Here is a 20,093-nt window from a genome sequence, read left to right as displayed (position 1 = left end):
TTTTGGCTGGCAGATTTACCAATAAGGATGGTAAAACTAATTTTGGCCGTCAGGACGTCTCCGCCAATACAGAGGAGCAGCTAGAAGTACTTGTTTCATGATGCGGTCATTAGGTCTTCTCGGGATATGGTCAAGCCAAAACACACAGACAAAACAGAAAATGACGAGTAGGAACTTAGTAACTTAGCAATTCATCCAACATAAGCAAAAAGACCGAGGCGGAAAAAACGAACCAAAAATTTGACACAGCATAAAGTAAATAAAACGAAAATTACCTTGGCAACTTTATCACCTGAAGCTGACGCAGCATATTTGTCGTTTGGTGAAATCGCTACGAAGTTGACGTCTTTTTCGTGAGACAAAACCGTGTGAGACGCTCGGAGATGAACTATTTCATCATCTACAAAAAGAGAAATTTGCTTTTACATAAACAAGAAAAAAATATAGGGTCTCCTGACGCATATTAGCCTTTTGATATGAAAAGTCTATATTTTATCTATCCCTCTCAATAGAAAAAATTGAAATTTTTAAAAAACTATTTTTAGAGCCAAAGTGAATGTAAATTTGGAGGGTAAAAACTATGTTTTTCGATGTCTCGGAGTGTTGGAGAATAAAGATCAAAACCATCAATATGATCGTTGACAGTCATTAACCATCAAAAACAACCGTAAAAATGTGATAGAATATGGATCCACAAACCGTAACACAATTTACACTTCACTGAAAAAAATAGACAAACAAATGACCGTGGATTGTCTGCTAAATTGACATATACTGACATTCCTTCGTTAAAGCTTCGATAATGTTTCAGTTTTGAAAGTAGGAAAGGTGAAAACATACTAATGCTTAATTTTTGCTCATTTTGAGTTTGACTCGGCTATTTGTTATAAATTCTGTTCTTTTTGAGTTTCATTTATTTATTTATAGTTATTTGTTGTAGTTTTACGCTTGAACGATTATTTGACTTTTATTTTTGCTCATTCTTGGCTTATTGGAGCTCTTTACTTTTCTTTGAAAAACTCGTCTTGCGGAAAAAGGTTTTTAAATCAATTTCTGTTCGTTTTTTACTGACATAGTCTTTTTCTTGGAAAATAAAATATGCACATTTTTTCAGTTTTCTTTTATAAGAATCCGTAGTATGTTTTGCTATTTGTATGTTAGAGAAACTTTTTCAGCAATTTTTAATCCTGACACGAACAGTATTTTTTAATTTAATTTTATAGCTTCTGAATTTGACCTGAAAAATAAAACTTAGTATCATTCCCAAAATATTCTATCTATGCTCTTTGACAACCTGGATACACTTAAACTCTTTTTATTTATTTAAATTGTAAGACCAGAAGTAGTAATAGTAATATCCCAAAAAGTTTCAACTTAATACCCCCAGTCGTTTACGATATATTACTGAGGTGTCTTATTGGCAACCATTTAACACAATGCCTTTTGATTCATTTTTAGAGCAAAATTTAGTTTTAAAATATAATGGGCCAATTGCATGAATGTGGGGGGTTGACATGCCTAATATCTCAAAAGACATAGTTGCTGGACCGTTCTACTATGCTGAACAAAATGGCAAGCTCAAAATTTTGACTGAATACGTTTGAAAAATAAATAGGCTTGAGACAAGGGCTGCTTGCCCTTCAATCCCTTGCTACTCTTAAAAAGGGCACCAGACACTTGCGCTATAATTGGAGTGCAAGGGGAGGACTTTCCCCTTGACATATCTAGTGAAAACATTTTAAACAAGAAAAAAACAAAGCAAAATCATTTTAAATATATTTTGTTTTCAGTAAAGTGCAAATTATGCTCTGATCTTTAGAAGGCAAGGGGGTTGTCAGCCCTAGTCATGTTAATTTTTGCTAATTTTTGAGCTAGACTCGGTTATTTATTGTATGATGTAAATAAAAAAAATACATTTAAATTGTTTTAACTTTTTTAAGTTTAATAAATTAAAAATTATTAGAAGTTTAAGGAATACATATCAGTATATGTATACTGACAATTCACAGTCATTTTTTTTTTCAATTAAGTACAAGCTATGTTCTGGCTTGAGACAAATCCACTACACTGAACAAAATCACTATCTCAAAATGTCGATTAGAATTGTTTTGGGAATTGATGGGCGTGAGGGGGGGCTTATTGCCCTTCAATCACTTTTGACTAATAAAAAGGGCCCTATCCCTTTCAATTTCCAATCGAATGAGCCTTTTTCGAAAACAGCGAATGGCCATCTCAAAATTTCTATCAGATGCATCACGCGAAAATACGAGGTTTGGAGTGGTGGCGCTTATCCACCCTCCGATCACTGTGAATCTTAAAAGGGGAAGTAAAAATTTTGATTACTAATCACATGATTCCCCTCCGAAGTTTATACAACCACCCTTTCTATATATACCTTACATACCCCCAGGGCATAACTTATAACCTTTGCCCTAAGGGCTAAAGGGGGGTGGAGGGAGTTTTGTCACCCTCAAAGACATAATTACCGGCCCTTTCAACTACGTTTAAAAAAAATGGCTATCCCAAAATTTTGATTGGATGTGTTTGAGGAAATCGTTGGCGTCGGAGGGGGGTTAGTTGTCCTCCAATCATTTTGACTATTAAAAAGAGCACTAGCCCTTTCAATTTTCAACCGAAAGAGCCCTTTTTGAAGTTTCTACGATAACTCCTTCGACATGACCTGCCCTGGTCTAAATAATAATAAAAAAAAATAATTGTGCCCTCACCGTTCTTTACTTTGGCAGCGCTATTTCGCTACCTAAGATAATAGGTAGAAATAAAATAATTAATAATTCTACAAGTAATTGATCTACAAAATAATTTTACAAGTTCATTGATCGCCAAATATATCAAAAAAGAAAAGATGAAACTTCACATCCCAGAAATGTAGCCTTTTAATCGGAAATAATAAATTTGATTTCAATAAGAAATTGGGAAATACTCTCACAGTCAAGTATAACAAATTATTTCAACCGAGTCCAAAAATTTTCTTTTTTCTTACAAAAGCTTCAACCCTTCGTAATTACTTTTATTGTGTATTTTTTTTTTACAATTCTTTTAAAAGATACCTGTAAATATATCGATTATTCTTCTTTTCATGCATGTTTAACGTCAAATTTATTATGTTTAATTTTTTTTATCTAATCTTTAAGCAAATTTCGACTTATCAAATACTGGAATTATCTAAGACAATAAGATATAAAGCAATAAAATTTTTGGCACTTTCTATTTTCATCGCCCTATTTAACTTCAAAACCTTTCTGAAAAAGAAACTGAATTTTTATATCGATTATGAAAACATAAAAAATTTGGCACAATTAGTAACTTTTAATTATCCCTTTGACATCATGACAATCATTCTGATATTTTTAAGATTTTTTATTTTATATTTTTTAACTAGTTATTTTTAAGATTCACACATCTTAGGTTTGCCCGGTTAGTTTTTTGTCAAATTCCACACGATTTGCTATAATTTTATGCATCTTGGCGAGTGAACAGATGCGTTAGAATATTTCAACTAAGTTGTTGAAAAATGCAGCCGTAAAAAAGAAAAATGCTTTCTGCCCCATTCTAATTTCCAGTTCCACCAACAGGATTTCAACACCTACACTGAATTCATTTGAAACGAATAGTTCTGCGTTTTCACTCTATTTGATGTATATAAGGCATTTTCGCTCAGAGGAAAATGCAGCTGTTTAAACCTCAAGGAATCCTTGTAGTTTCCCCTCGCTTACTGTAACTCCCTTTTCCTTCAGTTCTTTTTGAAATGTGTAAGCCCCATCTAGAGGGATACGAAAGAACTGGATTTTTAGCAAAGTTACAAGTAGTCCATTGCAGTGGGCCACCGTAAACAAGCCTGTTAGGATGGTCGGTGGACGCGCTACAGATCGTCTACAAAAAAGCTGTTTGGTCCGAGGCTTTTTATTATTGTCAATTATAACTAGGTAAAAGCTTGTCGGGTGGTTAACCCGAAAAACCTGTACATCCTTTTCCATGCAACATTAGATGGGGAAAAGTTGCACCTACCAACGCACCTCACTATCGTATCTTCAACATGAAGATGGTACCCCATAATGGGTTAGGATTCAGCACAAGTGCCTCCCACCATAGAAAAGAACTAGATTTTTAGTAAAGTTAAAAGTAGTCTATTACAGTGGGATACTATAAACAAGCCTGTTAGGATGGTCGGTGGACGGGGTACAGATCGTCTACAAAAGGGCTGTTTTTATTATTGTCAATCATAACCAGGTAAAAGAAGCTTTGTCAGGTAGTTAACCTGAGAAACTTATTTATCCATTTCCATGCATCATTAGATGGGGAACAGTTGCACTTGCCAACGCACCTCATGATCGTATCTTCAACATGAAGGAGGTACCCCATAATGGGTTAGGATTCAGCACAGGTGCCTCCCACCATACAAAAGAACTAGATTTTATAGTAAAGTGAAAAACCTCAATCTAAAAAATTCAAGAAGTAGTAGGTCCCTCTTAAAAAAAGAGTTAAATGACTATATATTCTACCCTTCATGACAAAATTATACATTATTTTCGTAGAAAGATCACAGCTCTACATTATAATAGGTAGAAAGAGCATAGCTCTTTCTACATATTTTTAACTAAGTTTTTGTTGCTGAATATTAACTGATTGATTGGTTAGCTAATCATCTATATTGATTAATTTATTGACAGATTGACGGGAAAAAAGAGGGTACGGGGAAAGTATTGAAAAATATAGTAGAGGTCAACAAAAGACAAGATTAAGGTATTTTTATAGCTCAAAAGTTTACAATAATTATACAATTGAGTTATTTGACATCAATTTATGGGTTGATCCTATTTACCATTTTCCGCTACTACTTTCTTAAAATCGTTCATACTCCTTGAATGTTTTATTGATTCACGAATTTCTTTAAAATACCAAAGAAGACATAGCACATAAAATACCAAATAAAATACAAATAAATAAAATATAAAATAAAACATAAAATACCAAAGAAGACATAGCACAGTATATAGCTGGTTCCAGTCATTCTGACTCGCGAGTCTGTATAGTGAGCTTGTTTCATTCATTTATCCGAACTAAAACAGACTGGAAGAATGTACTTACAGAAGAATGAAGTGAGCTTCGCCAAGGTGAATTATTTGAGAAATGGGGGAGAGATTGGGAAATGCCTTCAATTTTCAAAATCGGCCGCCTAGATTACCATCCCTTCTTTGATTTTGAAAAATACTTCTTTTTGGAGTATTTCCTTAGATAAATACATTTTTTGGTATTTTACTGAAAAATAAAATGAAAATACCCTCTGAATTTGAAAAAATACATCATGTCCTCCCCCAACCAACATTTTCGTAAATTAACACCTTTGTAGGAAATACGGTGAGATGCGAGGCTTCGAGAGAACCGAACCTCAAGAGGCTATCCCTAATTTTAAGATTAGGAGGAAATAAGACAAGTACATTCTGGCAATTAAACAGCTATATTTTTTTCTTTTTCTTTTTAATTAAAACTAATATCCATCTAAACTTTTGATAGATCAGTACAGTAGTCCATAGATCATTCAGCTTGACAATTTTTTCCCTAATATTCTTATTAAGAGGTCGTTTTACCTACTTGAGATTAATTTTACAATAATAAAACCCTTGTATTTAACTATAGAATGACTAATAGAATTGTTCATTGGTCGAATGACGAATGACTAACAGAAGGACTAATAGAACACCCGCAATAATATAACGCCACTAGCTGTACCTATAAAAGAATAAACTGAGCGTTTATCTGTTTTCAATGGCATCTTATCATCCTATATTAATTTCCAATTTCTGATTTCCATCTTAAGGTCATAAATCATTTTGGATGCAATTTTCCTAGAGTTTGGAAATATCACAGTGAACACATTAGGAATGAAATAAAAGATATTTAGCAAATGAAGCGAGCTATATTTCTAAGAACTTTGATTACCAACCTGCGAGATTTGTCGTTTCCCATCGTTTTATGCACATATCTTGGCTTCCAGAGATTAAGAATTTTTGACCTTTACGATGAGATATGGCAACAGTGCCCACGCTTGCAGTGTGTCCACTTCCAATAGCCACACATTCAAACCTTTCACCTTTTTTATGCCACAGGCGGATAGTGTTATCCTAAATAGAAATAACGTATAATAAAAGTTTGTCCTTGTAAACGGAAAGTGGGGGAGGGCGGGGATGAAAAATTTTCTAGGCTGTGCAGAAAAATCGGCTGAACATTTTACATAATAATTCTACATAATGTAAATATTCAGTTTCATTACAACATGAAGAGAGATAACATTACGCTTGTAATACTAAAATATCCAAGTTAGGCTTGCCAAGATAACACAGGCCTCATTTTTCTTTATAACATAATAAATTTTTCATCGTAATAAATTTTTATAATTATATATTTTATAATATATATATATATATATATATATATATATATATATATATATATATATATATATATATATATATATATATATATATATATATATATTTATATATATATATATATTATAATATAATATTTTATATATTAATATAATTATCATAATATGTTTTTATAATAAATTTTTCATAACATAACAAATTTATAACAAACACATTTTTTAAAATTTTTTATCTTATAATAAATTTTTATTTACTATCTACTTTTCATACATTTATCGACAGATTAAAAATAAAACTTGGACACTCTCGACAAAGTATTAAACCACCTGAAGCCAAAAGCTAACCCTCAAGAAATCTACTAAGAAAATATATTTTCAAAATTAAATTTCAGTCTAATCTGGTTTTATCCACATTTTTGGCTACTATTACTATTCCAACAGATGTAAGATGTTAAACATCCGAGGCTAAAACACAGATCAATACACCAATACTGACCCAACTTGTCCAATAGTTGGTCATTAATACCTAAGAAATCCACTTAAATTTCATGTCATTTTACAGATTCAGTATAGCCTGGTTTTTCCGCAGTATTGACTCCTATTACATTTCCAATGCTGTTATAATATTCTTATTGTAACAGCAATGCTGTTATAAAAATATCCTTATAATTATAATTTGTTAAAATAATAAGGCCGACACGCTGTACAAAATCCCTCCGTTGGCTTAATTTATTTTATTCTTCTTCTTCTTTAACTCCTTCTTAAGAGATCCATATAAGACTTATGTCACGTTATAATCTTGTTCCAGTCTCACCTTGGGTCTAGTTTTCAATTAAAACTTTTAAATGGATACGGTCTCTGAGCATCCGATGGCTACCAATCCGCCTAAGTTGTTCTACAATAGGTCATTACATATACCAAGGCATCAAAACTAATTAGGTCATCATACTTCAAACCAATTCGATCACAAAAATTAGTTTTTGAATTTTCATTACTAAGTTTTACACCTAAAAGTATACCTAAGAAAATATCTCTGGAAAACATTCAGAAAACCCATTCTGAAAACTAGGAAATCCTTTTTAATAAAAACTTATTATTCATACAGTAGGCGTTTTCAAATGTACATAAAAATGAGGGCAATCAATATTAGGCTTGGGAAATACGACTCAACCGTTTAAGGGAATATAGCCCTAATATAGCCTGAAAATTTCCCGTGTCAGATTTCCGATAAGGACGATTCCATGGATACAGTTTTCACTTCGGTCCAACACCATTTTCGAGGGTTTTCAGGCTGTCTTTGGAAATTCCCCCAAATTTGTTTTCGCAATAAACTTTTGCCATAAAGATTAATCAAAATCCTAGTTACCATTCCTGTATCAGCTATAAATGTCAATTTTTCTAACATGACATTTTTTTTTCAAAAAGCGTTATAAAATTTTTGGTTACTATGTACCGTGGTTTATTTTTTACAAGAACTAAATAAAGAAAGCAAGTTTTGTCGAAGTAAGTAAGGAGCAATAATAAAACATAAAACGGACAGAAATTATCACGTATGCAAAGGGATTGTCACCTCTTCAAAACCTTGCTCTTCACGCTAAAGTTTTTCGACATTTTTATAAAAGTTACTTATTGTTGTAAATAAACGACCCTTGTATTCCAGGAGTCGTTTTTAAAGAATTGAGACATAATCTAAGCTTTAGCGTAAAGAGCGAGGTGTTGAGGAGGGGGCAGCCTTCTCGTATACGTAATAATTTCAGTTCGGTTCAAGTTTTAATTTCAGTTCGTTCGTAAGTTAAAAATACCTCATTTTTTCTAATTTTTCCGAAATTACCCCCCCCCTCCAACTCCCCCAAAGAGAGCGGATCCGTTCCGGTTATGTCGATCACGTATATAGGACTGGTGCTTATTTTTTCCACAAAGTTTCATCCCAATCCCTCCACTTTAAGCGTTTTCCTAGATTTCTGGTTTCCCCCTCCAACTCCCCCCAATGTCACTAGATCCGGTCGGGATTTAAAAGAAGAGCTCCGAGACACGATATCCTTCTAAATATCAAATTTCATTAAAATCCGATCACCAGTTCATAAGGTAAAAACACCTCATTTTTTGAAGTTTTCCGAATTAACCCCCCCCCCCCCCCCCCAGATGGTCGAATCGGGAAAACAACTAATCCTAATAACCCACAAATTATACTAGCAAAAAAACTTTAATTAAACTACCTTTGACGCAGAAACTATTAAATTGGATACAGTAGAGCATGTAGCGACAGCTAATACCAAGTCCGTATGTCCTTTTAGTAGATGGCACTCATTAGTAGCTAGGTTATAAATCTTGATATCTTTACTATTCGTAGCGACGACTATGGTTGGGTCAGACGCACCAGGAAGCCAGGTTATATCTAAGATATCGTCATTGTGACCAACCAGCTATAACGAAAAAAAAACAAAAGCATTACAAAAGTGCGGAATTAACTTTTTTTGTGAAGCAAAAAAAAGTAAATAAAAAGAAAAAAAAAAGTATGTCCGGAGCAAGAAAAGACACTACTTCCCTCTTAACTGAATCCTACCTAAAAACAGCAGCGTCAATTCAAATTAATTTAGTAGGGAGGGGGAGAAATATGTTTTTCGAAGTCTTGAGGGCAAGGCAAAGTTGTCATTAGTTTATTTTCAATGAAATGAAAGTACCAAAGAAAGAAGTTTTTCAATGAAAACACCCCCTTAATTGAAGCCGATATCTACGAAAAAGTACCAATTACTGAAAATTTAAATTAAAGAGCAGAGTCCCCTCCCTTGTCCCTCAATTGACATCCCCGGTACAATCAGACTTTCCAGGCTTTCAACAGCCAAAACTTATTGGGGATACACCAGAAGTAAAAAACGTAGTACGTATGTCCAGCAGAACGCGATCGGCAGGGGTGGGAAGAAAACAGACTTCGGAAAATCTTTTTACGCAACTCTATGTCTTAGTTTCCTAAACTGTAAAAATAAATCCCTTTGTGCGATTTTATAAAAAAAAAGAAAAAGAAAAGGGAAATACTTATGCTTTTTTTTAGTAGAGGACAGCTGAACAGTATAATTCGAAGGACATTATACTATAAGATATATATTTTTTTACCAAAGATCGAAAAAAAAGCGAAATAGTTTTGGGGTTTATTTTAAACCGAAGTTATTTATCCTATTTCGGATTTATTACGTGATTAACGCCTTTAATACAATCTGATATATCAGCCAAGGCTGTGACGAGGAGTTTATTTTATCCTATTTCGGATTTATTACATGATTAACACCTTTTGATACAATCTGATATATCAGTCAAGGCTGTGACAAAGAGTTTATTTTATCCTGTTTTGGATTTATTACATGATTTACACCTTTTGATACAATCTGATATATCAGCCAAGGCTGTAACAAGGAGTTTATTCTATCCTATTTTGGATTTATTACATGATTAACGCCTTTTGGTAAAATCTAATCTATCAGCCAAGGCTGTGACAAGGAGTTTATTTTATCCTATTCTGGATTTATTACATGATTAACGCCTTAGTACATTAACGCCTTTTGATACACTCTGAAATATCAGCCAAGGCTTTGACAAGGAGTTTATTTTATCCTATTTCTGATTCATTACATGATTAACGCCTTTTGATACAATCTGACATATCAGCCAAGGCTGTGACAAGGAGTTTATTTTATCCTGTTTTGGATTTATTACATGATTAACACCTTTTGATACAATCTGAAATATCAGCCAAGATTGTGACAAGGAGTTTATTTTATCCTATTTCGGATTTATTACATGATTAACACCTTTTGATACAATCTGATATATCAGTCAAGGCTGTGACAAGGAGTTTATTTTATCCTGTTTTGGATTTATTACATGATTTACACCTTTTGATACAATCTGATATATCAGCCAAGGCTGTAACAAGGAGTTTATTCTATCCTATTTTGGATTCATTACATGATTAACGCCTTTTGATAAAATCTGAAATATCAGCCAAGATTGTGACAAGGAGTTTATTTTATCCTATTTCGGATTTATTACACGATTAACGCCTTTTGATACAAACTGATATATCAGCCAAGGCTTTGACAAGGAGTTTATTTTATCCTATTTCTGATTCATTACATGATTAACGCCTTTAACACCTTAACGCCTTATGGTGCAATCTGAAATATCAGTCAATGCTGTGACAAGGAGATTTAGAAATCCAAACAAAGTTTTTTTTCCACCCGTAAATGTGGATTCTAATGTAAAGACTAACCTAGTCAAGAAAAGCTATTTTTGAGACATATACATTAAATCCATAAGATCCACAGTTTCTAGTTATGATTGAGTAAGACGACTGAAAAATTGTAAGAATCAACTGACTATATAGTTTATATAGTATGAGCCGGAACACATTTGGCGTTTTTTTTACCACCACTGTACCAGTAAAGGCGAATAAGAGGATGTTAAGATGTATACATTGGGCGGTTAAAAAAAAGACGGAATTATTTAAAACTGATCGCAGCAACACAGCCGCCAATGCCACTGCATTCGTCAGTTGTTTTTTTTACCACCTCGACGAAAATGGTAGCTTACGTCACTAAATGCATGGTTACACACTCGTCTAGTAAGCCGCCAACGCCTGTTGTGTTTGCATTGGGAGTGATGTAGTGGTGTTAATTTATCATGACCAAAGGGGTTATAATCGACAATGAACTAATTCATTTTGTTCAAGAAATGCCTGTACTATAGGACAAAACCTTGGACATTTTAAAAGATAAGAACACCACAAAGTGTACAAGGTTCCAACTTACTGTCTCCTTTTGTTAATCAGATACACCCAAATAATGATATTTTTTCGCTCCCCCTTCAATCGAAGAATATTCGATTACTAATACTAAATACTAATTTTAATACTAATTATATACTAATTATATGCTATAAATTTATATACTAAATTTAATATACTAAAAATTTATATACTAATTTATATACAATAAATTTATACACTTATTTTATATACCCCCTTCAAAACGAAATAATAATCATGCAAGAAGCTATTTATAATGTAAAAAAAACTCTTGCTTTACGGTGTCAGATCTGTGATCGACTGATGTAACATTGGTAATTTTTACCGACAAAAAAAATTTTGACCACCCAGCGTGTAAACGCCACATTATTTTAGAGCGTCAGCGACAAAAAATAGCGATCAATAAAAACACCAGGTGTGTTCCATCTTTGAGTCTGATAGTTTTCTAGTAAAGTTTAGAGGAAAATAAAGATAAATCTGGGTAGACTCGGTCTGCCCGGAAAAAAACGAGGTAATTCTTTTTACCTTTAGAAGTGACCAAACTAACTCGGCTTATGCACAAATTACAACTTAGCATATGGATATATTGAAAAATTACATTTTCAATTACCTTGGATTAATAACACTTTCAAAATATGAAACAGGACTTATACCACTGTACATGCCATTCTGGTTTGTTTCTGCTTTTTCATTTTCTTGGATATCAGACCTGCTTTTTTTCGTTCGCATGCATATTCTTTCAGTAATAGTTATATCAGCTTTCTTATATGTTTTCTGGAAATTAGCTTTTTTTTGTAATGAAGTATCATTAATAAAGAGAATTTTAAATTTCCAAAAAAAAGAAGAATTATCACAATAGAAACAACCTTATTCTCACCCTACTCATATTTTTGGAACATAATCAGAAAGTTGAATCACTCACATGAAATTTCTCTTCAAGACTAGTGTCATCATAAAACGTTAAAATTTGGTCCGTCGACACTGACACCAGACATTTTTTACTTTTGGCACGGAAAAACTTCACAATTTGTCCACATGACTCACCAGCCGCCACCTTGACTTCACTACCGTTTACCAGGTTCCATTTTCTTAAGACACCTCTTTCCCCAGCTGTAACTACACTATCTTCTAAGAGACATAGTCCTTCAACTGCTTCAAATAGGGGAATTGTCCTTTCTTGAGTAATATTTTCCATATTCCATAAAATAATAACTTTATCTCTTCCAACCCTGGAATTTAATGATAAAATTTTACTTTTAGAATTAAGATAAAAGACATACACAAGACAAAATTAAGGCGCTACTATTCCTCTATTTTCAGTTGAAGAGAATGAAAAACCTAAATGCAATATGCCGATAAGTAGTGAGCAGTAAATACTTTCTGATTAGAAATATTGACTGAACTGTTTTTGTGTAGAACTGGTCATACTGTATATGTACAACACAACAGCAACGTCAACCCAATATCTAACAGAATAGCTAATTAAAACTCCCAGAATACGCAATTAAAAAAACAACTATGAAGTGGAATCAAATAACCCTGAAAATCGACTTATCAAATTCTCTCTTACAGTTCTTCATTCATTACTCTTAAGTTACTCTTAAGTAACTTTTAACAGAAAGTGAAATTTTCAAGGTAAATCGAATGAAATAGAGAAACCCGAAGCAATCCAATTGTATGGGATAGCCCAAGCGACCAAAGGAAAGGAATTGATACAAAGCTATATTTTTCTTGGCGAAATGAAAAGCAACGTATTATGAGCTTAGAAGTCAAACAGTGTGGTTGAAATTTAACCCCAGACTTGCTAAATTACCACTAAATCCGAAGACAAAACCAAAATGGTGTCACATTGTTGAAAGTTGGTCAACGAGGTATAACTTTTTGCGCATGTAATTACACATGAAATGAAAGTAATATATATTCATTTGTCAAAAGAAGCCATACTTGTCAAATTATTGGGGAGGGGAGAGATTCTCACCTATAAACAAAGGCAATATTACATCACAATCTAACGCACTTTTAGTTCTTACTCTTGAAAAAACTAAAATAAACAACTTAAAACTTTTAAAACTTAAAACATAAAACTTTCAAAATTTGAAACTTAACACTTCTAAAACTTAGGACTATTTAAACTTAAAACTTTTACAGCTTAAAACTTTTAAAATTTAAAACTTAAGAAGTATTAAAACTTTTTCGTAAGTAGGCAAAGGTGCATGTGGCCCTGGTACCGATCCTATGATTCTCTGGCTTTGGTCGGGAGTGCAATAAGTTGTTGGGGATAAATCATCCGACGCTACCCGTTTTTAACCGCCGGATTCTTCCAGGCACCCATTTGGAGCTGGGTCAACTCTAGCTAAGCTCGCAGAGTCACACCGGTGACCCCCTTTCCAAAAAAAAAACAATCCGTGACACAGGGACATGAACCCTGTCCTTTTGAACACAGCCTTGAAAGACTACTGATAGATTCTAGAGCATATGCCACTGTTTTTACGGAAAATCATGGCTGAGATAGAATTAAAGGTGGGCCTTCAGTTTCTATTTAATCAAAATAAAGTCATTAGGGTATTTAGATAATGGGGAAAATATGACCTTTATTTAGTTTTGTATAAGCAAAAACATTCTAAGAATTTCTTTTACTTCAAAAAGAGGACTAGGAATCCCTTTCCAATATTTTAAGACCTCATGTAAAAAATTCAGCTATAGAAGTAAATAAAGCAAAGCGGATCTAAATTATTCCTGTTGATATCAAATATAAAAAAAACAGGTTTTTTTCAACTAAATGTAAGGAGCAACATTAAAACTTAAAATGAAAAAAAAAATATTACGTATCCCCTTAATACCTACGCTAAAGTTCAAATGTTGTTCCAATTCTTTAAGAATGATCCCATAATCACAAAAGCACTTTAATTAGAATAAATATATCTTTTGAAAGTACTAAAAATATTTAGCTCAAAAAGCGAGGTATTGACGAGGGGGCGAACCCCCTAATGTTGCTTAAAAAAACCTTACTTTCAGTTGAAAAATTTTGTTTTTTAATTTAATTTCTGCTCGTTTTTTTTTTAATAATGCTGGAAAATCCGGCGCACCCTTCATGGAAAATTCCCTTTCCCAATGAAAACTTCCTCCATGGATAATCCTCCCACGCAAACCCCTCACCCGAACCCACACCAGAAAATATCCCTCCTGAAAACGTCTGTATACTTGCCAATAACCAAAACTGGCCTATATGTAAACAAGGGCAAAGTTCATAGCATGCAGCCCTTCCTTCGGGGAGTGTGGGGGATTAAGTAATCCTCGATGACATAGTTATTAGATTTTTCTATTATGCTGAACAAAATGGTAATCTCAAAATTTGGATCGGGTGACTGGGAAAAAATGAGCGTTTGGGGGGGGAGGGGGGTCTAGATGCCCTCTATTTTTTCGGTCGCTTATAAAAGACACTAGAACTTTTAATTTATGTTTGAATGAGCCCTCTTGTGATATTCTAGGACCATTGGGTCGATATGATTATCCCTGGAAAAAAATAAATAAACACGCATCCGTGATCTTTCTTCTGGCAAAAGATACATCATTCCACATTTTCGCCGATAGGAGCTTGAAACCTTTGCGGTAGGGTTCTCTGATATACTGAATCTGATGATGTGATTTTCATCAAGATTATACGACGTTTAGGGGGTGTTTCCTTCTTTTTTAGAATATAATGCAAATACTCTCAGGCTCGTAACTTTTAAAGGATAAGATTAAACTCGTCATTTTATGCTGATTTGAGGTCAGCATAAAAATTTGATTTTTTTGTATGTATCAATTGGTCTCAAAATTCAGTTTTTAAGATTTTCGGTTATTACTGAGCCAGGTCACTCCTTACTTACAATTCGTTACTACGAACTGTTTGATAATTCAGAAATTGACAAGAGTAATACAACACAAAACCACTTTTGTAAAAGCCAATTTTGTAAGCACCAAAAGGGCACAAATAATACACTTTGAACTCTTACAAACGGGGTACAAACATACTTGAGCACACGTCGAAAAGAGTACCTTCCCCTCTTCCCTGAGATCGATCTAAAGGGCCCCTTTCTTGAGATTAAGTACAAAGAGCATTTTCTGCAAAACGTGTTTTTCAAAGAAAAGTAATGAGCTATATTAAACAAAAGATGAGCAGAAACAAACTCATATAATTTTTCAGGCGTAAAAGCTGCACGCACATATTATTTTTGATTTAGTCCAACATTCCCCTGAAAGTTTTAACTTAATACTCTTGAATTTTTGATTAGTTTAACCCCCCCCCCCAGTATGCCCTGAAAGTGTCAACTCAGTAATCTATATTGTTCCTGCAACACTCCTGATACTTCCTTACTACAACCGTGTTTTTTTTTTGTTCAAAATCATCCTCAAGATTTCCAGAAATTTTCACCTTGATACCCTTACCTTTGAAAGCAGTAGACTTCCAGAAAAAGTAATGATAATAGCATGCACACAGTGTCCCTTGGTTAGTTTAACTTCCCCTCAATATGTCATAAAAGCTTCAACTTAAACACTCAAAGCTGTTCTTGCAGTATTGCAGATACACCTTTTTGGCAACTTGCGTGCTCATACTCCAAAACATTTCCTAAAAGCTTCACATCTACACAATTAGCCTCGCTAGTAGCAGTAATCGTAGTAGCAGTAGTAGTCGTATACGTATAAAGCCTTTTGGTTAGTTTAACATACTCCCCGACATGCCCTGACAGTTTCAACTTGATACTATAAGCCGTTCCTGAGAGACTACTGATACGCCCTTTTGACAACATACATGAAAATAGTGTTTTGATATCGTTTAACATCCCCCTAAACATTCCCCGAAAGTTTCACCTTAATACCATTAGCCTCAGTAGTATTAGTAGTCACAGTAGTAGCAGTAGTAAAAGTATTATGCACATACCGCCTTTTAATTTCTTCAACATTCCCCTTCACACACCTTAACAATTTCAACTTAATACCTTAAGCCAGTGGTTCCCAAGCTGTGGTACCCGTACCCCTTGGGGATACGGAAAAATTTTTAGGGGGTATGCGGCCGGCCACAAAAAAAACAAAAAAAAACAACCCTTTAACTCTAAGACTGGCAATTTTATCATATTTTTCCTACAGTTTACTTAATACCGGTAACTGAGAAGGGGTACCTCAAAGGTTTTGTGGGTAAAAAGTGGTATAGTGTCCAAATAAGTTTGAGAACCACCGCCTTAAAGAATTCCTGGGACATTACTGACACGCCCTTTTGACAACCTGCATTGCACATTTTGTGTTTTAGTTTAGTCCAACATCCCCTTAACCTTCCTAAAATGTTCACCTTACCTTAGCCTTAGTAGTAGTAGTAGCAATACACACATACTTCCTCTTGGTCAGTGTAACATCCCCCTCATCATGCCCTGAAAGTTTAACTTAATATTCTAAGCCGTTCCTAAAATGTTGCTGATAAGCCCTTTTGACACAATGATTGCAGATAGTGTCTTTTGATTTAGTTCAACTTCACCCTCAATGTTTCCTGAAATTTTACCTTAATATCCTTATTTTTTTAAGTAGTCACAGGAGAAGTAGCAGTTGTAGAAGTAGTTTTAATAGTAGTCGTAGTAGTATTAGTAGCAGCGTACACAACTAGCCTATTGGTCAAATGATCAACCCCCTCATCGTTCCCTGAAAGTTCTAGCTTAATACCCTAAGCTCTTTAGTACCCTTTTAACAACTTGCCATTCCTGGAAAGTTCTCACTTAATACCCTAAGCTATTCCTAATACGCCCTTTTACGAATATCTAAGCACAGAGCGTGTTTTGACTTAGGCCAAGACTCCTCTCAACATTCCCTGGAAACTCGAAATTAATACCCTTAGCCTCTTTGGACATCAAAGGTGAAACATGCTTTTCCCTTTAACAAATGCTATATGTAAACAATGGATAAAGTATATAACTTTCAAATCTTGCCCTAAAGGTGGTGGGGGGATAGTCATTTCCAGAAACATAGTTATTAGACCAGTCAACTATGCTGAACAACATGGCAATCTTAAAATAGTTGTCGAATTTCTTTGAGGGAATAAGAGGCGAGGGGAGGGGGACTGCTTCTCCTGTAATCACTTTTAACTCTTAAAAGAGGTAATAAACTTTTCAATTTTCAAGAATGACCCTCCTCCAAAGTTCCTTGAACAACTCCTTTCATACGAAGCGCCTTGGCAAAAAAAAGACATAGAGCCCGCTTCTCTGTTTACTGCGCTACTTAAGATAGTCTTAGCCGAAAAATACGAAAAATACCAATTTACAGAACTTACTGAGACATACGAACTTACTGATTTTACTGAGATACAATATTCTTCAGAAAAATATCGGAACTGACCTTGAACTCACTTTTAATAACAACTAGACGCTTCTTTGCTTGTCATTCCAGGCAAATCAACGGTCTTGCGTCAATTTTAAATTCTTGGTCAACCTGCCTGAGACTCTAGGCAGGCATGCCTTTCCAAAAGCTAACACATAAGTATTTGTCCAATAAGAATCGTACTTACTCCTACCGTTTACCCGTACCATTTAACCAAACACTTGGAAAACTATAAGTCTCACCATTGGCCTACGAGTCCTGGGGTCATGTGTCAATCCTATGGCAAGGTATTCCACCTTTAGACTACAAGAGGCCAAGTCTATTATGCTTAGGTCACTAGTTCGCTTGTGAGTTCAAGCAAATTCAGTCACCCATTTTGCATACAAGTTCAGTGGGCATTGTCCGTCACGCGCCAACCCAAAATCAAATCTGCTTTACTATTATAGCTGATCAACACATTAGTAGATATAATTAAAGAAATAGATCATTAGATATAAAGAAAACTTTCTCTTTCCATGCAATGAATAGGTAAAAAAAAAACTTTCTTAACACTATAATACAGAGATGATATTTTTTAAATATTTTTAACAGTGCCCGAAATAGAAATATTTATTGAAATTCTTTTTTTCTTGAGAATCCATATATACCTATCATGAGATTTTATATATAAAGAGATTGCTGGAGACACATTTAGATATAACTGCGGAGTTCCCCACCTATTTTGACCACTTAGAAATAATAATTTGAAGCCAAATTTACCCTTTCGACACTAAAAACAATAGACTATAGACACGAAAACTACAAGCTTATATGTTGATTACAGTTCACATTTTTAAGGATTATTGATTTTGAAATGGATCGACCCTAGAAAAAATTTAGAATTAACAGTCTAGCACAGTAAAATGGATTTTGACACATTTTAATAAGTTATGAGGTACTCGAGCACACATTTCAAGCTTTTAATGCTATTGTTACAATAAGAAGCCTAAACAGAATGAACAAAAAGCCGATTTCTAGCTTTACTTATTTATTTCAATGAAACTTCGCTCGGAAAACTGGTTTTCAGCTTTCTAATATAAGTTTTCTCGGTTAGCAAATTTTAAGTTTTCTAATGCTGTCGTTACAAGAAGAAGTCTAAACAAAATGAAGAAAAAGCCTATTTAGCATTATTTATTTGTTTCAATAAAACTTTGCTCGGCAAAACTGGTTTTAAGCTTTCTAATATTTTCTCGGCAAAACTTTGGTCGGCACATTGTAAGCTTTCTAATGCTGTCGTTACAATAAGAAGCCTAAACAGAATGAAGAAAAAGCCGATTTCTAGCATTATTTATTTGTTTCAATGAAACTTCGCTCGGCAAAACTGGTTTTAAGCTTTCTAATATAAGTTTTCTCGGCAAAACTTCCGTCGGCAAATTTTAAGCCTTCTAATGCTGTCGTTACAATAAGAAGTCTAAATAGAATGAAAAAAAAGCCAATTTCTAGCATTATTTATTTGTTTCAATGAAACTTCGCTCGGCAAAACTGGTTTTAAGCTTTCTAATATAATAAGTTTTCTCGGCAAAACTTCGGTCGGCACATTGTAAGCCTTCTAATGCTGTCGTTACAATAAGAAGTCTAAACAGAATGAAGAAAAAGCCGATTTCTAGCATTATTTATTTGTTTCAATGAAACTTCGCTCGGCAAAACTGGTTTTAAGCTTTCGAATATAATAAGTTTTCTCGGCAAAACTTTGGTCGGCACATTTTAAGCTTACTAATGCTGTCGTTACAATAAAAAGTCTAAACAGAATGAAGAAAAAGCCTATTTCTAGCATTATTTATTTATTTCAATGAAGCTTCGCTCGGAAAAACAGGTTTTGAAGCCGTTTTATGCGAGATCGGACTGCTTCCAAGAACACAACGGAAAAAACTCAAAAAATTGCAAGCTGAGAGTGAAATTGTCGAAACTGCTCTAAAATTTATTATGAGGAAAAAGCGATTAAAGCTTATACGCTCCTTTTCAAACGCTCCCTAGCCTATTTTAATAAAATTACAACAGTTTAATTTTTTATCTGGCCGTCAATAATAGTGAAAACAAATAAGCTGGATAAGACAGTTTCGTTCATATAGTAGTTTTACTTGCAGTAGAATTGGTGACTAGTTGGTTAGGCTAAAACTAAATTTGGGTTGCTATGCTATTAACAGATGGTTGTACAGACCATTCAAGAGTCTCATTGTCTCTAAACAAAAACTACCATACACTAAATAGCCTAAGATCTCCGTAGCTTTGATTTTTAATGAAAAAAAAAATGATTTAGATATCATATCGGGAAAGCTTCGAAAAATCTTTCGAGCCAACACAATTTGTTTTGCAACTGATCTTTAATTTTATAAAAAGAAATAGATGGCTTGTTTTTACAGAATTTAACTTATTTTAACTAAATTGGTTAAATAAGAATGAGACTTACGAGATCATTTTTTGAAAATTAGGCGTGAACTCAATTCCGGTCACAGTACTCATGTGTCCAGCTAGCGCATACTTTAAAGTCGAAGATGTCAGATCCCAAAT

General features: G+C 33.9%; 1 protein-coding gene across 1 annotated transcript in view; it reads right to left on the bottom strand.

Annotated features, from left to right (window-relative positions):
• LOC136039986 (transducin beta-like protein 3) overlaps positions 1-20,093 on the bottom strand; it is a 49,681-nt gene that overhangs the window by 22,115 nt on the left and 7,473 nt on the right. The window contains exons 5-9 of the mRNA XM_065724050.1: positions 19,993-20,093; positions 12,127-12,433; positions 8,623-8,829; positions 5,963-6,140; positions 276-400 (exon numbers count right to left, since the gene is read on the bottom strand). Coding sequence (XP_065580122.1) covers positions 276-400; positions 5,963-6,140; positions 8,623-8,829; positions 12,127-12,433; positions 19,993-20,093 — 918 coding nt within the window. The remainder of the gene's footprint in view (positions 1-275; positions 401-5,962; positions 6,141-8,622; positions 8,830-12,126; positions 12,434-19,992) is intronic.

The sequence above is a fragment of the Artemia franciscana genome, chromosome 20, assembly GCF_032884065.1.
Source record: "Artemia franciscana chromosome 20, ASM3288406v1, whole genome shotgun sequence".
Classification (NCBI taxonomy): Eukaryota; Metazoa; Arthropoda; class Branchiopoda; order Anostraca; family Artemiidae; genus Artemia; species Artemia franciscana.
This window is presented reverse-complemented; position numbering and strand designations above follow the sequence as displayed.